The following is a 25,013-nucleotide window of genomic DNA, read 5'->3' as shown; positions in this document are numbered from 1 at the left end:
TTTACAGTAAATCCAAATAAGTTAACTACTTGCATTGCTTTGTACAGGAGCATTAATATATGCTATCATATAATCATGATTTTCCAGCAATTCTACTATACACCAGATACCAGAACAACTTTGCAGCCTCTTCTACTAGCCATTCTATCATCAAAATCCACCACTGAAATCAATTTACTATAACTGGAGAATATTCAATGAGCTAGATTTTTTTTATTGGAAGCTTGAAAACTGAACACAATTCTAGAGTTCAGTTTACATTTATGCAGAGATCCAACTTCATCTGAACGACTTAAAGATCAAGGGAACTAAATTTACAGTATGATCAACAAGCCGAAAACCTCACGTCAAAAACTCAATTTAAAAACTAGTAACAGGAGCAACATTCACATGCACACCTCTTCACTGACGAGCCTCCCAGAAAATCCTGCCAAGTACAGTAAAAACCACAGATCTTTAAGAGTAATGACTTTGAAAAAAAAAAATCACCAGTTTAAAATCAAGTTTGCAAAAATTTTCAACCTGTTCTCCACTGTGGATTTTATGTTTAATCATACAGAATCATCAGTCAACACATACAGTTTGAGGTGGAAACTGTGGAGTGATTAGCTGAACCCAGCATTTGAGCAGGTCTGGAAATTAATTAAATGGGACAATACAGGCCAGAAATTCCCCTGGGCTGCTCCTACCCCAGCACTATAATTTTGTCATTATTTCTGAACATAGACAAAGCTTTCGCCGCGCTTCCAAAGCCATGACAGGAAGCGACAGCAATTCTGAAGAAATTCTTGAAAGTATTTTTTAAATGGGAAATCCTAAATCATGAAGTCATTATGGTATTGAACGAGGCCATTTGGCCCATTGAGTCCATGCTGGCTCTCTGTAGAGCAATCCAATCAGTCCCATTCACCCACTCAAACCCGTAGCCTTGTAAGTTTAATTTCCCTTAAGTACCTACCCAATGTTCCCTTTTGAAATCATTGATCGCCTTCACTTCCACCACCCTCATAGGTAACAAGTTCCAGGTCATTACCACTCGCTGTATAAAAAAAGTTCTTCCTCACATTCCCCCTGCATCTCTTGCCCAAAACCTTAAATTTGTGCCCCTAGTTCTTGTACCATCAGCTAACGGGAACAGCTTTTCTTCATCTACCTTACGTAAACCTGCTATAATCTTAAACACTATCATACCTCCATTATATCTCCTGTGCTTTAAGAGGAACAACCCCAGCTTATCCAACTTAACCTTGTAGTTAAAATGAAGGACACAGGGTCACAATAGAGGATACCAACAAATCTGAAAGACTAAGTTTAAAAAAAAGTACTGATCAGCTTGGATATTACAATAAAAATGACAGCAAGAATGCAAGGCTAGGAAATGGAGCAAATGGTTAAGAGGTAAGGTAAGGCATTGAATATGAAAAACACTTAAAAGTATTAACAACCAATTGTGCCAACACTAGTTTCTTGTGTTTTCTTGGTATTTGTCAGCAGCAACTAGTGATTGATTCACATGTTCATCCATTCATCATGCTATTAAAAGTAAAAACTGTATTTACCAAACTGGTTACTAGGACTGCAGTAATTCTCAAATTTAACTGCAGGAAGTTGCCCAAAACAACAGTACAAGGTTGGAATATTTGGAAAATAATGATCCAACAAAATAAACCATGTTTGACATGTTGTGCATGCTGTGAAGCAGTTTCACCTATTGCAGTACTACAAGCTGAAATACATAAATGGCCTCAATCCAACTTGTTACACCAGATGGCTTCACGTTGAGAAGTTCCGAGGGAACACAGGCTGCTAAACTGTTTTTAAAATATTTTCAACCAGAAATGAATCCCGCTTCTCCTCAACCATAGAGCACAGAAAGTGCATGTACACGTTGGTGTTATGAAACCGGTTAAAAGCTGTACTCGAAGCATCATGGAGTAAATTAATATTTTGTGTTTCCAGCCTTAGAGATTCAAAGTAGACCATGAGCTATGCACATATTGAGGAAATTCTAGCAACGTAAATGTAGATAAGCATAAAAGAAAACTTTAACAATAATCACTTAATCTTAGATTTTTTTCCCCTCACCCTCCTGCAAAGGAAACACCCTTGCTACCTACCTGTTAGGAACTCTGCCCTCAGGATGTCCAGTCACTCTGTTCATTTTAGTATATATTTTCTCAATATCCCAAATTTTACAACAGCAGTCACATTTAAAACATCAAAATAATTAATAAATTGTTGAGTCAAGAAGCTGGCTGCAAAAGTTACAACAATACAACCATGTGATCTGAAACATGCTTTAGTTCAATCCACTTTTCTATGCCTGACATTGGTCAAATACATGCAACTTTTCCAATTTATTTCTATGGGAACAAGTTTGTTTCAGTCCAAAATAATGATCTTATGAAAAGGCAACGACATTAACTCTTTCTCTCTCTACAGAAGCTGCCAGACCTGAGTATTTCCTGCATTTTGTTTTTATTTCAGAAATCCAGTACGTATAGCGTTTTACTTCTGTATTAGTGCTTAATAAGGATCACCTTGCTTGTAGTATATTCCACTTCAATGCCGATACTGATAAATGACTTGCCCAAAAAAAGGAAAGGATTGATTTCCACAATATAGGATTTAAAGTATCACTTTAGGCCAGGTCACTTGGTTTACACAAAGTAGGCTTGCACTGACCTGCCTTCAGTCAGCACTTGAGCTCTTTACTGAAAGCCCGGCCAGTATGTGTGGAACTGCATTTCATAGAACTATGAAATGTAAAACATCATCACACGTGGTTAACCAGCAAGGTCTCCATATAATTTATTAAATTCCCATCCAATAGCCATTTAAAAAGGTATTATTATTAACAGAGCATAAAACAACTCAAAAATTCCTGTGGAGAGGCATGGAACTCCACAAGTGATATGGATACAACAGTGCATTTAAAAATGCTGAAAGATAAAACCTTTGCATATTTTCTAACTTTTTCCCTTCCTACTCTCCAAATAAACTATAATAATCTGAAATAACCTGTATGCAGATCTTTGCCACTATTAATTTATAGCAACATATGGAATTCACCACCAGTAGTCCCTTGCACTCTAGGAAAATGCTTATCCAAGCTCAGTACTTCCCAGAGTCTACAGCATATCTACAAGCCATGGGAAAAATGACTGTGCAAGGTATCACACAAAATAGTAGAAATCCAGTGCTCATAGGGGATTTGATAGTCTGAAGGTTAGGAAGGCTTTTCTGCAGCCAATGTGAGTCTTGTTGCCTCCCTGCTGACATTTATCGAGGGATGCATATAAGGACAGGATTCAAAGTACGGATCTCTTTCCTCTTGAGAAAAGGCAGCTCAGGGGTGACCTAATAGAGGTTTTTAAAATTGTGAAAGGTTTTGATAGAGTGAATACAGAGATAATGTTTCCACTTGTGGGGAAGGACTAACAATATGAGATAGTCACTAAGAAATCTAATATGGAATTCAGAAGAAACTTTTTTTATCCAGAGTAGTGAGAACATGGAACTTGGAACCACAGGGAGTGGGTGAATTGAATAGTGGAAATACATTTAAGTGGAAACTAGACAAGCATATGAGGCCAGAAGGGAATAGAGGGTTTCAATGATAGATTAAGATGAGAAACATGGGAGGAGGCATGAGCAGTGCATAAAAGCCAGCATGGAGTGATTGGGCTGAATGGCCTGTTTCTATGCAGTATATTCTATGTAATCCTGTGCTAGGTCCAAGACCTTATTACAAGTTTATAACTGCACGTCAAAACTTACTATTTCATGGTTCCAAATGGTGATCCCACTGTGCTACACAAGTTTTTAAATGAAATAGTCTGAGTAATTAGACTGGAAACAAATTTAATTTTTTCTCTCTTTTGGAATGACAACAAATTTTATTCTTTACATCTATGCTACTGGCTGGGTACAGAGATGCAAGAAACTTAACTGAAACAAAAAGCAGACGCATTTCAGTCATATGCAGACCACAAAGACTGGAAGAGATCCTATAATGCTCTGAAATCTGCTTATGGACTCCAGTCCACTGGCTCATCGCCAATCCTCAATGCTGACAGGTCAACACTGCTCAGATAAAAAGCCCAAATTCTAGAAAGATGGGCAGAGCACTTTAGCTACCTCCTCAAATCAGTCTTCATTCATCAATGAAACAGCAATCAACAAGCTGCCACAGGTGGTCATAAATTGTTCTCGTGTTGACCCTCCCACACTGTTAGAAATAATAAATGCGATCAAACTTCTGTGTACTGGCAAAGCTCCAGGAGCTGATGCTCTCCCAGCTGAAGTCTACAAGGCTGCAGGTCAATGCCTCGTCAAGAAGCTCATTGAAGCCTTTCAGTCTATGTGGGAGATGCCTCCATTGTCCACCTGTACAAGAGGAAAGGAACTTGCTACTCTTACAACAATCACTGAGGAATCTCACTCCTTTCCATCTCCAGCAAAATCTCTGCCAGAATCCTTCTGAACCACTTAGTAAAACATCTCAACCAGGATCTATTGCCAGGGAGTCAGTGCGGTTTCAGAAAAGGTTGAGGAACCACTGATATGGTGCTTGCAGCTAGACAGCTCCAGGAGAAAAGCCAAGAACAGAACATGGAGCTTTGCATCATATTTGTTAACCTGTCCAAGGCCACTGACAGTCAGCTATGAGGGCCTTTGGAAGGCAATGGAGAAATCTGGCTGCCTTGAGAAATCCATCACAATGGTTCAACAGTTCCATGACAGCATGCTCATGAGTGTCCTGTATGGCGAGTCTTCTGACCCATTCCCATTCACTACTGGGAGTTAAACAGGGCTGCATGCTAGTGCCACCCCTCTTCAGCTTGTTTTTCTCCACCATGCTCTCTGATGTCTTTCATGATGGTGATCCTGGCATCGAAATCAGATATCGCAAGAACAGGAAGCTGCTCAACCTGAGGCGACTCCAGGCAAAGATGAAGCTCTTCAAGGGCATACTTTACGGTGTCCTGTTTGCCGATGACAGTCCACTAGCTGCCAGTTCAGAGCCAGACATGCAACGTAGCATGGGCATGTTCTCCAATCATTGTGGCCACTTCGTCCTTACAATCAGCTCAAGAAAAACTAAAGTAATGTACCAGCCTGCTCTAGGAAAGCCTTATATCAAGCCCAAAGTTTCTGTCCATGACCAGAACCTGTCAGCATCAATAAGTTCACTTATCTCAGCAACGCACTATTTCAAGCTGTCTATATTGATGATGAGACACATGCAAGAATTGCCAAAGAAATTGTAGACTTTGGAGACTTCAAACATCAGTTGGGGAATTAAGAGGAATAAGTCTGCCTACCAAACTGAAAGTCTAAAGAGCAATGGTTCTGCCCAGTCTGCTCTACACATGCGAGATGTGGAATGTGTACCAGCACCATGTCAAGAAGCTCAACCACTTTCATTTGAGTTGCCTTCAGAAGCTTCTGAAAGATCAGGTTGCAGAACAAAATATCAGACACTGAGGTGCTGGTCCGAGCTGGCATGCCAAGCACTCACACAACATGGAGACAGTTACAATAGAGTTGGGCTAGTCATGTAGTTAGAATGCCTGACACTCACTTACTAAAGTAAATGTTCTATGGAGAGCTTGAGTCTAGGGTGTGCTCTCATGGTAGTCAAAGGAAGCACTACAGTACAAGGTTTCACTTCAGAGTCTTGATATTGACTTGGGAGTCCTGGGGAACTGCGCCAAGGATCACTGCACCTGGCACAACCAAATAAAAAAACAGTGCGGCATCATATCAGGAGGAAGAGAAAAAGATGAAAGGAGAGAAAGTTCCAAGTCAGCAACTTGTCCAAAACTCAGTCGTCTAAAGCACCCTGTTTGCAGCAGAACCTGCCAGGCACAAATCGGCTTTAGCAGTCACCCACATACCCACCAGAACCCTATCAAACATCCCAGGTGATGAGCATGGTAATTTTCACCTCAAAGGACAAACAACAGACGCGTCTAGCCCATTCAAAGATTACAGCTACAAGTAAATAACATCTTATCTTTTTGTTTCCCTCCAATTTTCTCCTCTGAAGTCAAAGACTCATCTTGGGGGATGGGGCTGCAGTGGCCAGCTCTTCCTTTACCCCCACCAAATGACTATTTTTGAAGTCCAGGGCTCAACAGAAAGTGTAGGCAAGCAGACATTACAGCTTAGTTAAATCCAAAGCCCAGATAGCAAACATCACAAAGCCCGATTTTATTCTCTCCCCACCTCAAGAATTTCGGAAACAATTTCGGAACCCAAATCTACAATTCCTCGAAGAATGGTGGACTACTGATGTGTATTTAATGGCTTGAGAAAAAGTAGTACCACACTTAACTGCAAAAACATGTAGCATTAGTGAACGATAAATATAGAAACAAATAAAACAGCAAATTGCTTAAATAATGCCAAGATAGAAAAATCAGTAACGGTTAGCATCCTACAACAACACTGTAAAGTGGCGAGGGGGAGAAAACAAAAGTTATCGCATGAGTTTCTTGCTACACACATTTAATAATAATTCCATTTACTTCAGTGGAACTGAATAAGTGAGGAGTCTTATTAGCTGGCTGACTTGATAATGCATGCTTCACTCCAACGCCCAAGCCAAATTTCTACACCAATAAAAATTATCGCAGGAGTTTTCAAAATGTATAACAGAGAATGAGCAAAAAAAAGTATAAAATGGGGGTTAAAATCCACCTCTACAGGTGAAACTTCACTTTTTAATAGCAGAACTGTATCACTGTGCATATAGACGTGCCTGTGTCTGGGCATCAGCAGTGAGGAGGTCAAACTGTCACACAAATACATTATTCTACTTCTTGAAAGTGGATCAAGCAGCAGGAATCGTGATCCATTGCCTTCATTCCCCCTAAGACAGCAAAGATCCAACAGTGGCCCCCAACAAGTTCAACAGCACAGCAAGGGTAGTGAGTAGGTTAATGACTCACCTGTGGGTCATTCGACACAGCTTATACAATACAGTCATAGATCCCCATGAGAGAAAAACATTTCACGATGGTTAAAAACAAATCCAAGTTGGCCAGACAGGCAGCCAACTCTGAGGCAAACAAATCATAGCTGTGCACCTTATAAACAAGTCTAGCAGCTCAAATATTTTCTCCAACAGGATAGATACAATGCCAGTGACAGAACTAAGGACATCGACTCTTATCAGTCATGTCAGCATAAAGTTTGCACCTCATAAATGTTGTTGTGACATACTATGTGAGAAGGTAATTGCGACCATCATCAGAAAAGCAGTGCTGCTGTTGCTTACCAACTACACAGCACTGAATCACTGATAAATAGACCTCAACAAACTACAAGTATAAGGTAGCACAGATAATCGGACAAAACGCGAAATAAGGGTTATGACAAGATTTGCAAACAACCTAGCCGCTCTTGTTGATTTAGGATGTTGTGTGATTCTCTCAACCACTTGGAGCAATTGCAACTGGAAATGAAACATTATTCTATATTCTACCTTCCATAAGTCACATGGTCATTCAAAATTCTGCTGCCTGTGCCCTTATTTGCACCAAGTCCCATTCAGCTATCGCCACTGTGCTCACTGATCTACATCAGCTCCTGGTCAACCAGAGTCTTGATTTTAAAATTCTCGCCCTTGTTTTCAAGTTCCTCCATGGTTTGGCCCCTCTTTATTTCTGCAAACTCCTCCAGGTTCATAACCTTCCATTATATCTGTGCTCAGCTAATTCTGGCCTCTTGGGCATTCCCAATTTTAAATTGCTCAACCATTAGCCAGGCCTTCAGCATTGGCTATGAAGTGCCTTGGGGCCTCCTGAAGATAAGCTGCGATATAAACGGATGCAAGTTCTCTTATTTTTTCCTTTATTACCTTTTTTCATTTGTTTCTTATTTTCCAATGTGTGCCACACTACTTATAGATGCACCAACTCAGCCAAAAGGTATTACCCATAACAACTGACATTCTTAAAATCTGAAAGGCACCCCTATCGATAATTCCATAAATTCATCAGCAGAGCATTCAGCACATAAAATAACAAATGAGCTTTGGAACTGAAATATGTTTCAATTCATAAAAGGCCCCCTTTTCCCTTATTGAAGTAAATAAGTAACATTAAAATCTAACCCAAATTCACTTGTTGATATGTGAATAGGTCATATTAGCGATCTTAACCAAGCTCAAATTATAGATTACAAATGGAGAGTACGGATCATTTACCAATTGCCACACTCGGTTCTGAATCATGAATGCTGGGAGGTGTTTGACTTAATATTCTGCAGATTCGGTTGCTCCTGTCATGCAAGCAGAATGCTGCAAAAACAACAATGGGCAAATGCAGATCAAGCACTGCTTCCCCTGCTTGTAAGTTTAATAAATTCTGTGTACACAGTGTATAGCTATGTTCTGTTGAGACAAATCACTATTGCACTTCTTTCAGATTAATAAGGGTTTCTGTAAGTAACTGTGTGCCGAGTCAGTTCAAGAGAAAAGATTATCTCTATACTCAGAAAATATATACAGCATCAAGCAAGACACATCTCTATAGTCTGAAGGTTCTGAAATATCCAGAACAATTTCATGTTACACCCTTCTCTCTCCCCCACAACCCTTCAAATTTCTAGGACTATAAGAGATGACTGGTTTAGTGCATTACGTTGTATACATATCATATACAACAACAGCTTACATTTATATAGCATCTCTGACATAATAAAACATTAAAAGCGCTTCAGAGGAGTGTCATGAAGCAAAATTAGACACCAAGCCACACATGGCGATACTAGGCCAAGGAAAGTCTGGCCACGGAAATAACAGAGATCAACTTTCCTGCTTGTGGCTGTTTTTAAATTCCAATGAAACAAAACACACAGCAGTGGTCATTTTTTTCCAATATGGCCTAAATGTATTATCATTTAAAAACGGCATAAACCTCATGGTATAATGGAGGTTGGGTGCAGGTCACTTACCAAAACTGTAAAATCATTACATCACAAATCTGTTCCTTGACGCAAGAACATAAACAAGTGCAAAGCTCAAAACAGTCAATAAGCAATGGATCTGAATTCATTTAAATTTAGTGTTGACAGGGTAGGTGCTGAGAAGCTCTTTCCCCAGGCTAGATAGTCTAGAACCACCAGGCTTAGTCTCAGGGTAAAGGGTCCATCATTTAGGGCTGAAATGAGGAGAAATTTCTTCACTCTGTGTGAATCTCTGGAATTCTCTACCCTCGAGGACCTTGGAGTATACTCAAGACTGAGATTGACATATTTTTGGACTCTAAGGGAATAAAGGGATATTGGGAATTGGATGGGAAAGTGGAATTGATGTGGAAGATCTTATTGAAAGGCGGAGCAGATGAGGAGTCTACTTATGTCATTTCTGCTCATATCTCTTAAGCTCTTAAAAAACCCATGCAGTAAATGCTAGTGCTTCATTACAGAATATTAAAGAGAATGATTCCTGACTTTGTTTCAGTAAAACAATAAAACCAAATCAGCAGGTATAAAAAGTGCAACGTCAAAATTGATTTTTTTTTTTAAGTGATTGAGGAATCAGGTCTTATATACACATGAATGACAAGCATGTAGGATTTTAAGCCAACCCATCTTTAAAAGGAGAAACTACATGACTATCTGTAGATGATATCTCGGTCAAAATTAAAATCAAGGAAATGACATCCAACCAATGTACATAAAACCTGGTAATGCATTACTTCCAATGATAATAGCCATGGAGGCACAGGGGCAAGCAAACTCTACAGCAACTTGCATTTGTACAGCACCCCTCATTTGGGAAAAAGTTTTTCATTACAAAATAATAGAAAGAAACAGGATGTAGTGCAACAAGAGAAATTAAAGGGAAATAGACAAAAACATGTTCAATGAGGCTTTTTTAAAAAAAAGCTTTTGCAGAAAATGAGAGGAGCAGAGTGGTTTAGAGAGCTAATTTCAGAAGGCAGGGTTGCAGAGACTTAAGGGTCAGCCACACATGGTAAGAGAAGAAAATAAGCACCAAGTCAGAGTCAAGAAAGCAAAGAATGCAAGATTTAACATACTGCAGAAGGGGATCATTCATGCAGGTACAACAAAGCTACGGAGGATTTGACAATAAATAAAGAACCTAAGGAACAAGACACTAGTGGTGACCAAATGCCGAATGAGAGTGCACCACTTTGTAAGTTCTAGGTTACAGTTTCCATCATAAAAACAGTTAAAGAAAATGCCAATGCTACAAAGAAATTCTTATTCAGAAAAAGAGAAAGAAACCTTCCATACAATATGCGTATAATTCGCCAAAAAATTCTGCTGTTGGATTCTGACACAACAAATGCACAGTTGACCCTCCAAAATTTTTCTCATCAACAGCTGGGGATTTTTACCAAAATTGGGACAGCTATCCTATAGACTTAACCAAGCATCAGGTATAGTTATATCTTTCAGCCAATGCCCCAGACTCCTCCATCATTACCCCTGGGTACACCCTGTCGCACTGGCAGGACAGACCCATCAGATGCAGCAGCACATTGGTCAACAATCAGGAATGAGTTGGCTCAATGTTGACTCTTGTCCTCATGGCATCAAGTCAAACATGGACAAGAAAAACTCCTAGTTGTTATCACCTATCCCACCTACTCCACTGACAAGTCAATACTCCTCTAAGTTGAAAACCATTTGGAAGCAGTAGTGAGGGTAGAAGGACACAGAACGTACTTTGGGTGGGACACTTCAATGTGACGATTGAACAGTCTTAATTCTCATCCCTGTGGAAATTGAAGCAGTCTACGTCTGCATGCAGCAAGACATGGGCAACATTCAGGCTTAGGACAAGGTGTAGCATGATTGTTACTTTCCACTTAAATGCCAAAGAATGACCATCACCAACAAGAGTGTCCAGCCACCTCCTCTTGATATTGTGGTATTACTAACATCAAATCCCCCATCATTAGCATTCTGGAGGTCACAATTTACTGGAAACTTTATTGGGCCTCCCACATTAATACTCTGGCTACAAGGGCAAGGCAGGGGCTGGGTGTTCTGCAATGAGTGTCTCACTTTCTGACCCCCAGTGCCTGTCTACCATCTACAAAACACGTCAAGAATATAATGGAATACTCTCCAATTCCATGGATGAGTGCAGCTCCAACAAGAGCCAAGAAGCTTGATACCATCCAGGGCAAAGCAGCCTACTCAACTGGCACTCAACCACCAATATAAACATTCGCTCCCTCCATCATCACCACATCATCTCTGTAGTGCATACCCATCTACAAAATGCACTGCAGCACCTCCCAAACTCAAAACCTCTAATGCCTAGAAGGACAAGGGCAACAGGTACATGAGAAAACCACCATCTGCAAGTCACATACCACCCTGACTTGGAAATATTTCACCATTCCTTTATCATCGCTGGATCAAAATCCTCAAATAGGTTCACCACATAGACTGCAATGGTTGAGGGCGGAAACTCACCATCACCTCTGGAGGTCAATTTAGGGACAGGCAATAAATACTGGCCTTTTCAGTGATGTCCGCATCTCTTGAACGAATAGTAAAAGACGACATGTTACTAAGGTAGAAATTCAATACACAGCATAACATACAATCTCCTCCTTGGGGTGGGGGGGCGGGGGGAGAGACCAGCCGGGGAGTATAAAAACAAGAATTAACTGGTCCCCTATCTGCTCTAACTTTATTCAAATTCCATCTCTCATGAACTAGTTATCCAGACTGCTGTTTAAAAACATTCCTCTGAATTGATGTTTTTTTTTTCAATACAGCATTCACATTTTCTTTTAAATTAAACCATTTGACCTCTTTGGGTCAGTTCCCAAGAGTATAAACAAAAAGTCACATGACTAGTGGTTTCCGAGTACAGAATAACATACAACTGTATCTTAGATACATCTGACATACCACTAGTGCCAGCCAAGCATTATTCTAGATACAACCACATCATTAACCATAGAGCCAGTATGAAACAAAACAGTACTAGTGCTAAAGAGGTTGCCATCAACCAGAGAATTAAACATTAAGTGCTGGGGCAACCATACAACATAATCCAACCCCCACCTCAGTCAGGCACTTGTGGGAGACCAGCACAAAGGAGCTTCTATTTACCAGCAATTCACAAGTTGTCCAAGTTACAGTACAATCTTCAACACAGACTGTCTGGCAAGAGGTGCAAAAGGCAACAAACAAAGCAAAGGATGAAAACAACAGCAGAAAAAAGTGATGCAAATTGAATATCAATGTTATATTACACAAGAGGGAACAATGCTATATTCGTTCTGCAGATTTCAAAACATCAAAATGAAGTTTCAATTATGTTCCATTCTAGCTATATTTCACAAACCACGTGAAACATGAACCATCCTATTTCTGCTCCAACTCCTTCACCGCTACTAAAAGGTATGAAGGGTAAGGTCTAAGCAACAGAATGGGTTAAACTCAGGTAGTGTCTTGACTTCAGCCCAAACCATGGAATGCAGGTCTTCTTGTACAATGTGATGATCTTAAGGGTATTTTGGGGTAATCTAAACCCAATTCTAGTGAGCGCAAGTCCACAGTTCATTACTTGACAAAACAAAAACAGAATTACCTGGAAAAACTCAGCAAGTCTGGCAGCATCGGCGGAGAAGAAATCAGTCAACGTTGACTGATTTCTTCTCCGCCGATGCTGCCAGACTTGCTGAGTTTTTCCAGGTAATTCTGTTTTTGTTTTGTTTTGGATTTCCAGCATCCGCAGTAGCTTTTAGCTTTTTGTGTTCATTACTTGGTGCCACTTTCATTCAGAGGTCAGCAGCACAGATGCTGTGACATGGCAAACATACGTAGGCAACACCTAGACATCGCAAGTTTGAGGTTAAGCAGCATTTGTGAAACAGTGGAAGAGAGGTCATTTCTGCTTCATATTCATGGTACACATGGCTTTGGAGTGCTTGTGCTGACAATTTGCAAAATGTATTCTATTCCCTTGCATTAACATTATTCATCTATATAAGTATTAAAAAATCATAAAACCTTCGTCTTCCATCAACACATTTCTAAAGCTGCAATGAAAAATCTCCAAATATTCCACCCACAACACCACATTCCATCCAAAACATAAGATTCCATGAACAGAACATCCAGGAAACCGTACTAGTAGATTGCAGCCAGGCTAAGCATCAAAAACCACAGTTACATCTACATGAAGTTATGTTTATCCCACCCGACAGAAAGGTAAATTTAAATTTGCATTTACTGTGGCACAATAGCTAAGGTAAACTTCAAACTTAATTCTTTGAAGATCACTGCAACGGTTCAGTTACACAAAAAAAAAATGCAACAAGATCAGATCTTTATTTTTTCCAGTAAGACAGAAACACTGTTTCCAGGCTGATTATTTTTTGTTTAAGACCCTATTTAAAATTCAGATGGACAGTTTCAGAGCAAAATTTTGCATATTTTGAATGTTGGACAAGTTAAATACAATATTTAATAGTATCTGCAACACAAAGATCAACAGCCATTATTCCAATATCATGCAATACTCATTAACCACAGCCAAATGAGCATAACTGCTTACTGATATCTCCCTATTACAAATATACACCTCCAATACTTGTCAATCAGTCCTTATTTAAAACAATGTATTAAAATTAACAAACGTAAAGTTTGACATCTCACCCTGCCTTTTTCATCTTGCCCTTGTGTTATTAGGTCGAGGTTCATACGGTTGGCAAAAAAAACAAACTAAGCTCACCAGATTTATTGCCAGTGGCAAGGAAATTTTTGAGCTGGGTCTTCCTGACTACAGACCTTAGCAAAAATGGCAAGTTTAATTTGGAGTTGCCACTGGCTGAGAGGGACTCATACATCAGGATCTAGTGACACCAGCACAAGATAAAGGTAGCTTAAATAGAACTCAACAATCTCACTTGGAAGCATTTAATAGGTTTGGAAAGGTGTGGACATTTTGGAGAACTGGGCCCAAGCGCTCAAAGGCAAAATAAGTACCAACTAATAGAACACTGACCTCAGTTGAGTCAGCAGGTTTAGATGCCTTTGTCTCTTAAACCCTGTAACACTTCAGTCAGCGCTCAGTAATGAATAGACTACGGACACCATCTTCCCAAATGCTGCACTCACACACAATCAATCTGTACATTCTGTGGCTTTCAGGGTCATGAAAGGGTTACAGAAAAGAAGGCAGAAGGACCTGAAAACAGATCCTTTTCCCCAATCTTTGAATATCTTCATTGCTATGTTCCAGAAAGTCAGTTGGTGATTGGTGTACTGAAGCCAATCTTTACACATTTTTGTAAGCATTTATTTACACAATTACAGGTTCTCAGCAAGCGCCTCCTAACCTAACAACCACAACTTAACTCGCTGTCTATTTATGGGGGCACATGCGAATCCCCAGTTGATGTCCATCATCTGCCCTTAAATAAACACAATTAATATACAATTATCATTCATAAGTTTAAAAAAATTAAAAATAAGTTGGTGTTAAATCATGCAATGGATATGGGAGAATGGGGAGAAGACTAGGGTGAGATGAAGAGCATGTTAATTGGTTTCTTAATGTGTTGATTGAAGGAGGATTTTAGGCTAGGACACAAGGGGAACAGTCTGCTCCGGAACTACAGATGGGTCCTAATTTTAAGATCTCATCTGAAGGCTAGCACTGTGGGTTATGAAGAGACTGAGTTTTTATTTTCTGAATTGGCTTCCAATATGGCTAAAAGTGAAGGTATGGCACAGAGTATAGGATTGTTCAATTATTAAAATAAACCCTTTCCATTTAATGAAAATCACTAAACAGACACCAAGCCAGCCCATTGCAAAATATATGTACATTACATCACAATGCAAGCACTGACATACAACCAACTCAGCACGTTTAAAAGCCATTACAAAAGGTCAGGATAAAGATAGCTGATCCAAGGATCTGGAGAGAAGTGGATCTCTGTTGTAGCCTGCTGCATGAAGGTCACTAACTTTAAATTCTGCAGCGCCATCAAATGTGAAAGATCCTTTATACAGGAACTGATCATTCAACACTCAGGACGCCTTCCAATAAGCTATATCATACAATTTTTTGAAGTTATAAGAACCATCTGTAACATCAATAATAAAAAAAGTCAAGCTGTCTGTCAGTAGGAAGGAAAACTATTCAATGCTGAATAGAGATCATGTATATGTATGCACATATCAGATCAGACAGCTGTGGATACCATCCGCCAACATTACGATTCACTGCCCAAAGATTATACATGATCTTGGGTGAGATCCAAGAGGGTTACTGATGTTAATGTAACAGATAATCAACAAGTGTGGTGGGTATGGATTTGCTGTAATCCTTTAAAAGTTCCCAAGTCAAGAGGAAATATCCAGATACATGACTTGAGAGTCAACTAGGATGATTAATAGGTTTTGCAATTTCCTGTAACCTAGTTTGATTGCCTCGAGCCATTAGACAGGAATTTCTCAGCGTTTTTACTAAATTGGTCACAGGTTTTTATTTATCTATCCTTGGAGATTGTGGTCATGTGATGGATAAATGATGTACATTAGTTGCATCATATCTGAATAAGGCAGGCTTCATGGGCCTGGTGGCCTTTTCCCACTTTTCCTTTTGCATGTGCTGAATCACACAAGCAGTCAGGCAAGGATGACAGAAATAAAGGAAAGAAAAGATCTGACTGTCAACCATTAATACATTAATGAATTATCCAGCTCCCTGAAGCTGGCAATTTAATGCAGCATGGTGTTTGATAAGCTCAACAATGTAAATCATGTTGAAAGTATATAGGATCAGTGTGGCTAAATAACCTAGCGAAGACAGTGCTCGAAAAAGGAGAAATTGAACTCCAGCGGGAATTCCTCTCTGAAGAGGAGTCATACGCACTTGAAAAGTTTACTGTTTCTCTTTCCACAGTTGCTGCCAAACCTGCTGAGTTTTTCCAACATTTTCTGTTTTTATTCCAGCAGGAAAATTTGTATTTTCATTTCAATATATTACTCTGTTTTTTGTCGTTCATGACTGTCCTTTCTTATTCTTCTGGTCAGAACACCCTGCACCAACTTACTTAACCCACCCAGTGAGAAATGTTTAGATATTTAAATCAATTTAATTGTTTCACAGCTCTTTTCTCCTCTGGCAATATTTAAGAAAATCATTTGAATGAATTTGCAATGATTTTAAAAACATAAAATTACTCTATAATCGGAACCTTCATTATGATCAACATCCATGTATGGTCACCCATACGTGATGGAAATTCACAAGTAACTGAGTCCTTAATTTTTTGCTGTGTGCAATAATAAAGTAATCACCTAAGCAAAGAATAAAGAAAATTAAATATCAGATGTTTCTCACTCAAAATGTATATGTGTGTTCCTCAAGGTGAGTCAAACAATTGTAATCTTCAGGTGAAGCAGGGCTAGAGAATTACATAATTAGACCAGGACATGCAGACATAGTTCAGTCCCCATTTTAAGGTTACGCATTCTCTCAATTTTACATTTCCGTAATAAATTCCTATGTCCATATAATGATGAAACTGTTTCTGTAAACTGGTCACATTGTAATTATACCCTCACACCATTTGTGCTACTGTACAGCCTCCGGTCACTTGGTGTAATTATAGTGTGACAAGTTTATGCAGGTAATTCTCTTCACAAACATGGAGATGGAAACTTATAATGGAACAGTTGACTGGCAAGCTGAGCACATACTTTTAGTGTATATAAACAATAAAATTAACTTTCAAAATGTGAAACTGTTATTACTGTTGTTATTTTCATTATCGAACACTAAGAGGCACTGGTACAGGTGAAGAACATTAAATAATGTTAGTAAGAACATTTACGAACAAACGTGCCTATAATAATAAACTGCATTTATACATCACCTTTAATGTAATGAAGCACCCCAAAATATCTGACATATTAGGCAGATGGAAGACTGTTGGCTAGAATTGAAATTAGGATGCATTACCAAAAACCTGGTTGAAGGAATGATTTTTGGAAAGGTTCTGGAGGTTGAGAGTTTCAGACAGCACAAGTGAGGTATCTGTAGGCTCTGCCGCAAATTATGTGACAAGGGAGTGGGTTGCTCATAGCTGGAGTTAGAGGAAGAAAGATTTTGCGAGCAAAGGGATGGAACAGATTGCAGATATAGGGCGAGGACTAGGTAGGTCTTGTGGCACAGTGGTAGCTCCCCTACCTCTGGGCCATAAGCTCTGGGATCAAGTCCCAGTTCATGTGTTCATAACACATGGCCACATGTGGCCAAACAGGTTGATATCAACCTCTTAAATCCTTCCAATACACTTCATGACAGGCAGTAAAGAGAGTTTTCTGGTCAGCCACACTGCAAAAGGCAACAGCAAATCACTGCAGTACTTTGCCAAACATAATTATGGGCCATTCCAATGGAAGTCCATGGTCACCAACATGGCACCTGAAGAAGGGCAAGGACTAGGATTTTAAATACCTTAGAGGCAGGTAGCCAGTGTTGGCCAGCAAGGGCAGGATAACGTATAGATGAGGACAACATACAGGAAGGATTGTGCAGGACAGGAAAAGTCAGAACAGGATACATACATCATCAATTTGCATTGCATTTAAAGGAGGCCAGGAAGATAAGCGTTGGAGCAGTCTTGCTAGGAGGAACAAAAAGATGTATTAAAGTCTTAGCAGTAAAAGGACACAGCCAAGTAAAATTACAGAGCTGCTAACTAAGTGGTGATAGTGATAGGGTGCAGGGCTTAATGGTTAGCTGAAGGTCTAAAGGGGCATGGAGCCATTGGAAAGTCTGGTTCACCCCAGAAGTATGGCCCAAGGTGGGGTGGCTTTGGTCTTACAGATGTTGAAGAGGAGGATGCTGTGACTCCACCAGTATCTGGCATCAGGCAATTTATCTGACAGTACAGAGGGTCATGGGGTCAGAAAAAGGTGCAGCTGAGCATTATCAGCATGCATGTGAAAACCAACCCCTGCTTGTGGATGAAGTTGCTGAGCAGCAGCATATAGATTCCTGGTGGATACCGGATGAGACAGTGGGGCGGAAAGAAAAAGAGGAAGAAAAGTCAATGCTAGGAATGCACTGACTCCTTCAGTTTCTCTGAAGTGCAGACAAGGACTGCACTTGTATAACTACATGTTCAGTAGTAGTCAACAATGCACAAGGAACTGGAGTGAGAGGCATTTGTGCCTCATTTTGCCAAGCCCCACAAACACACACATACATATATAATACAAAAATCAAATTAGCTCACACCTATCATCTTAGAATAACTGGAATCACATGCATCGTTAACTAGATTTGAATCGTGTCAAAACCAAAACATATGAAATACACTGGCTTCAGAAGTGCAATTTCACTAAACCTAGAACCAAAACAAAGTGAATTCTGTTGCATACCACCATTTTGCTGCCAATGGATTTTCAATCATACAGTGTCATACACTGAATCTGTTTTGTGATTCTGATCAATATGAACATCAACTTGACATGATTATATGATACAATTAGTTCTCTCCCTTCATTCTTTACTGTAGTGAATATAAATGAATTTTAAAACATAAGATTTCTGTTATGATTAGAATTGAACACAACTTAGAGGCAAGCCTTGCCGTTTCAGCACAAAATGTGATCAAAACTACAGAACAGCATTCTTAAATGATAGCATCCCATAAACAATATGTTTACCTAAATCATGCAGTCCAAAGCTTCCATCTGCAGTCTGTGATCTGTTAACTGATCTCAGCCACAGGAGTACTGCTGTTCATCTGTGTCCCTGAGCTAGAAAGGGAAAAGCATCACCAGAGCTCACACTCCTGATCACTAATCAGAGCTGGCACCCTGGAAAAATACCACACGACCAAGTCAACACCTTTAAAAGGGGGAAAATTATGGGAAATTGAACTGGAAGGAGAAAAACTGGCAAATTACAATATTATAAAAATTATAACCACAATAAAACATAGACATGTCAATGGGTACAGTGCACACAGAGTTGCTTATCCAAACAGCAATGAATTATGAACACATTTTACTCCAAAATGTTGGGATGGCAACCGAGGCAGCCTCAAGGAGATGACAAGGACCAAGAAACAAAGATTAATTAAAAGGAAATAAAACCAAGTAATCCACTGCTTACATGATCTTACTACTATAAATCCTCCAGAAAAGAACAAAAATATTCACCTACATAGTAGCTTCAATATATTAATTAAAAGGCACAGCACTAGTACGAAAAATGAATATTGAACCAGTTAAAAGTTTGAGGGGAAGAAAAAGAGGACGGTTGAGGAAAGGCGGAGGCTACTGAAGGATTTAAAGATAAAGACAAATATTTTAAACTTGAAGCATCGTGGGGTGGGGAGTCAATGTAAATCAGGAAGTGGACTTGGTCTGAGACAAACATGCAGAGTTCTGGATAAGTTAGAGTTTATGGAGACCAGAGGGTGGAAAGTGAGCACAGATAGCATTGGAGCAACTGAGTCAAGACCTGACAAAAACTATCTACAAAAGTTTCAGCAGCAAAAGATCTGAGGGACAGCAAAGACAGGGTGAGCTGCAGAGATCGGTGTAAGTGTTCTGACAGAAAGGTGTGGGGTCTGATTTGCTGGACTAAACAAGGTAATCAAGATTATGAAAAGTCTGGTTCAGCAAGAGTATGTGCCTAGTGAGGGTATACAGTCAACCATAAATTTAGCTTCAGTCTTCTCAGTGCTTAGCTGCAGGAAGTTAAGCTTCATACAAGACTGAATTGTGGATAAGCAGCTGGGCAACACCGATGCTTAGAGAACTGGAGGAGAAATTGGGCTGGGTATCCTTTGTGTACAAATGAACGGTACTCTCTGTGGCCGTATGCAGCTGGAGAGGAGGCTTCTAAAGATAGATCCTTAGAGACTTTGGAAGTGGCAGTGTGCAGGTGGAAAGAAAAGCAATCACTGAAGAGGGTCTGACTACATTCAGACAGGTAGGAGTTGAACCATGTGAAAGGTAGTCCTGTGGAGTTGAACAACAGAGGACATCTGACAGCAAAATCCACCAGACCCAAACCACAAAAGCATTCTTCCACAGCAGGTCACTTCCCCCAGGTGACAATCAACACTCCAAGGACAGGTCATTACTTCTGTATGCACTGGAGACAGAAGCAGCAGGAATGGATAGTCAATGGGCACAGAAAGTACAAAGCAATACTGACATCCCCATAGATAGGGTGGGAATTAAACTCCCAAAAAAAAAACAAGAAACGCACCTCAGCCTACCACATACATGCTTGCTGCCATTTTTTGCAGTGATGAATTGCAAAGTGTATGCATTCCCCATCTTGGGAGAAGCGCACTTAATTATATTTAAATCAGGATCCCACAATGCAATTCAGAGCTTTATTTAAATTTAACACCTGCCAATCAGATTTCCCAGCGCTCGGGAAACTCAGCAACAAAAGATAGATGAGAGCTGCTGTTTGAAGGCAGCAAGTGTCTTTAACTAGCACTCTTGTAGGCCAGGAAGATCAGAAGTGCTCCTGCAGTGTTTTGCTTCCATGATGAGCAATATTCCCATGCCCCAAGTTCCAGCATGTCTCAGGATCACGATTGCTGGGGTCTGACTTTCAAACTTGTGCACAAACGCTATGTTTCTCAAGTTCTGGTGTACCTTCACAAAATGTAGAGAGAACAGAGACTCTAAGAAGCTACAGCATATTGCAGAATGACAATATAGTGGAGATGAAATACTTTCAAAGCCCAATGACCAAATTATTTTATACCAGATAAAACATCTAATAGATTTCAATCTATGTACATAAGGCTAAATTTTAAATATTCAAGTGCAGCTTCAAAGAGAAGGATATTAGATCACTGTTCAAATAGATTAAACTTTTAATAAAAAGGATGCTGTGCAAAGACATGCCCCTACTTTTTCAAAGTACATTATAACTCAGGAATGTCTTAAGCGAAATTTATTACTGAAGACTGAACAACAATTAACTTCTGCATACCATCACAAGCCAGATCCATCTAAAGCTCTTAAGATTTGTAACCTTGAATATATGTAAAAAAAACTAGTTACATACTTATGTTAATGGAAGATATTATATTGGTTAAACATATTGTATATATTTTTCAGAAGAATTCTTTGCACACTTCATTATATGGAATGCAATTACACTGACTGCATTGCACATGACAAACTTTGACCCATTTTGCAATTTGATATTCTGTTGAACATGAATGATCATGATACAAGATTATTCAACTGGCGGGATCCAAAACAATTACCTAATCTTTAAACTGTCACAATAACCAACTAGAGTCAAACAAATGATTTTGCAGTCTGTATAATGATTCAAAACATTAAGTTTACAGTAATTGGCAAAGGAACCAGAGGCAAGATTATGAGAAAGTCTTTACAAAAGAAGTTATGATCTAGAATGCACTTCCTGAAAAGATGATGGAAGCAGATTCAATAGTAACTTTCAATTATTTATCAAATTGCTTTTTGAAAGGAAAAAAATCTGCATGGCTATGGGCAAAAGGGGTAGTAATTGGATTGCACTTTCAAAGAGCCAGCTCAGGCACGACGGGTTCAATTGGTTTCCTTCCCTGCTGTATCATTCCATGATTCGAGGTTAAACAAAATTAAGTCCTTTCATTGTTAATTCCACTTCCCCACATGCCTGTTCAGATTGAACGATGTGGTGAATAATCTTGGCTTTCTGATCAATCCTAAATTGTGCTTACCAATTGTCAAAGCCACACTTTGACCCCACAGAACTGCCAGCTTGCTAATCCTCTTCCTGCACTGAACACATACGCGATTACCTCATGAACTGACTGCCAGTTAATCCAGAGCATTTATGGCCTATGTCACCTCTTGCTCAAGTACTGAGCCCTTGCCTTGTCAAGCTCCATCAACTCCTTTATTCCACATTACCGCCCTCTCCCTTACTGGAGGCCTAACTTCCAGGCATTATTCTTGCCCTTGACTGTGGATTCTCATTCAAAAGGAATTCACTTTGCATTCTCTCTCTTCCTTTCAACATTCTGCTCCACTTCAGTCTATTCCTTATAGTTCTCTTCATTATCTTGTTCAGAGCCCAAGGTATATTTTCCTACATTTGGAGGAACTACATACATATAATTGTGAAGACCTCATTTTCAAATGTACCCAATATGGCTTCTGGTCTATCTAATAAAAGCTGTTTGCACTCCCTGAAAGACGTTGTAAGCAAAAGCACCATCTTAATGTTCCAAAGCCATATGATGCAGTTTCTCCCAAGATCATAAAAGGTGAAAGGAGATTTAATACATGTTCAAAATTATAAAGGCTTTTGATATGGTAAGTAAGAATAAACCTTTATCACTGATAAATCAGAGGACTCAGATTTAAGGTAATTGGCAAAAGAATCAGAAGGGAGATGAGTTATTTTTTATTCACCAAGTTGTTATGATCTAGGTTGCACTGCCTGAAAGGACAGTTGATGCAAATTCAATAGCAATGTTCAAAAGGGAATCAGATATAAATTGACACTCAGTGACTTGAAAACAAACTAACAGCACTGTAGGTGCACCTATACCACAGGGACTGCAGCGGTTCAAGAAGGCAGATCACCACCACCTTCTGAAGGGTAATTAGGGGTGGGCAATAAATGCTGACCTAGCCAGCGAAGCTCACATCCCATAAATTATATTTTTTAAAACCAAACAATTTGCAGGGATAAGGGTAAAGAGCAGGGAAGTCGGACTAGTTGGACAGCACTTTAGAAGAACTAGCAGAGGCACAATGAGCCAAATAGCCTCCTTCAGTGCTCAATGATTCTAGGTTTGATCGATCTCCAGTTTGTGCTGATCTCAACTGGTACAAATAATTCAGGCACTACACCTAATGCCAGCATACTGAGGTCAACAAGGGAAAGAAAACAAATCATTGGCCAGATTTTCTATTCTGAATGGGAACCAAATTTCTATTTCAGGAAACTAGGCTGGTCAACAATAGGCAAGAGTGAAATTAAGCAAATTGTGATTGCCCTATGAAAACACTTTCAAACAAAATGCGTGACTGCAGGTACAGTCTGGATTCACACATGAAAGTATTTGGGCAAGATCTGAGAAGATTGGCAACATGCATTGATTCATAACCAATGTGAGTCATCACCTTTAGGGGAAGGAAAGGAGAAAAATGCTCTATACAGCAGCCATTTAGACTTGATGGAATGATGGAAAGGAATTTTGAAATATTGAGTGTCAGATGAAGAATTAGTACTCTCTTGCTCCGGTTTCTTAAGATATTATCTAGTCAAAAATGCAATTTAAACACATCAACCTAATTCCTGGAAAAAGATATACACAAGAGATACATAGCTAACAAGCAGGTATTTTTTCTGTTGTCTCTGAATATATCTACAATCTCTTGATTTGTAATCAGCCAAAAGATTCTAAGTTGTCCATACCTGGCAGTTTTTCTCAATGTTAATAAAGATAATTTTACTAATCACAATTAATTTGGTACTATACCTCAGAAAATTAGAAGTCCCAGTAACTGGCCAAATTATAATGCCAAGAAAAATATTGCACACGTGTACCAATTTGAATGCAGCTGACAATTATATCAAGTGTTCATTTTCATTATTTATAAAACGTTGTTTTGTTTAGGGCAGAGAGGTAAAATATTAAGTTAATTCCAGTTTAAATAAAAAGTGCCATATTTTCAATGTGGTTTGTGAGAACATGACTAGATTTGGATAACTTAGAACAATGGTTGCCAAACTGGGATTGGATAGATTTTCCAGGCTGTTCACGAAAAAGTGAAGTAGTAAGCAAACAAGTGGTGGATGGAGGCAAGTTTGGAGGCAGGAGTGGAGTGCGGCCGTCGCATGTGCAGCACAAAGTGGGCTGGCCATTTCACCTTGAGCATAGAGTACTGAGCAGCTGGAAGATTGCCAGATAGAACTGCAATTATCAAGGTGACGGTGGGCACTGGGTGAGTTCAGCCTTGTTCAAGAGAGGAGAGCGTTTTAATGTTTAAGTTTAAATTCAGAGAAAGCTGTCAAAATAGGTTTGCCTCTGGCGCCAGTATGATTGGGGAGGGGGGGGGGGGGCGCGAATATCAATCCATTTGAAAATGGGTCCTTCAGGCAAAAAAGTTTGAAAACCACTGGTTTAGAAATCAAAGTCGTGCAGCCACACTGGACAACTTGGATCCACACAGACATAAATACAATACCAATAGATATCTTATTTAAAAAAACACACACACAATCCTTCCTTTCAGCCGCCTCTGCTGCGAAGACAGCCAATTCTCCGGAATGCATGCAGCTATCACGTGATCGTATGCTAATAATGTCAACAAATAGACCAGGAACGGGCACGTGACCACGACTCCTGTTTTACTGGGTTTGGTAAAATCAGAAGAAATAACATCTTAGTGATGGACCCGTGTAGTCCAAGGCCATCGAAATCTTCAGACAGGGATTCAGAGTAAAAACGCGCACTTAATCGTGTCTCCCAATGAAAAACATAAGCAAAATAATCAGCATTTACTTTGATTATTTTGTACTCAAACCATGTAGGTCTCCATGTCTTTAAACATCAGCTATAATTACAAAACCATGACTTACCGGGCAGCCGGTTCATATTGACACCCTGGGCTGACAATCCGATTCCCATATATCTGCAAACAACGAAGGCTGCAATTATTAAAGGGATCGTCCACCGCCATGAAAAAAGTCACGTAATGTCAGAGAGTCAGCTGCAATGGACTTACCCATCTCTGCCTTTACTAACGATCTTCACCTCGAAGTAATATATGCCACAAGCAGCGGGGATCGGGTGCGTTGCACGAACCGATGCAGCATCTTTGTGATTTTTTCCGTGACCTGATTTAGCAAAAACAATAATCACCTTCGGAGGCACCTGACGCAATTTTAGCAGCTGAATTATTCAAAGCCAACAAGCTCTCGCCATGGAATTGCGTCAGTGTTAAAACAAAGAGGACCAATAAGAGAACAA

General features: G+C 39.6%; 1 protein-coding gene across 3 annotated transcripts in view; it reads right to left on the bottom strand.

Moving 5' to 3' along the window:
- Nucleotides 1-25,013, bottom strand: part of ranbp10 (RAN binding protein 10) — a 135,597-nt gene that overhangs the window by 109,807 nt on the left and 777 nt on the right. For all 3 annotated transcript variants that reach the window (XM_078544196.1, XM_078544198.1, XM_078544197.1), the window contains exons 2-3: nucleotides 24,769-24,880; nucleotides 24,623-24,675 (exon numbers count right to left, since the gene is read on the bottom strand). In XM_078544196.1, the coding sequence (XP_078400322.1) occupies nucleotides 24,623-24,675; nucleotides 24,769-24,880 (165 nt within the window). The remainder of the gene's footprint in view (nucleotides 1-24,622; nucleotides 24,676-24,768; nucleotides 24,881-25,013) is intronic.

Source organism: Cetorhinus maximus, chromosome 6 (genome assembly GCF_964194155.1).
Source record: "Cetorhinus maximus chromosome 6, sCetMax3.hap1.1, whole genome shotgun sequence".
Taxonomy (NCBI): domain Eukaryota; kingdom Metazoa; phylum Chordata; class Chondrichthyes; order Lamniformes; family Cetorhinidae; genus Cetorhinus; species Cetorhinus maximus.
The sequence above is the reverse complement of the archived record's forward strand: the minus strand, read 5'-3'. Positions and strand labels throughout refer to the sequence as shown.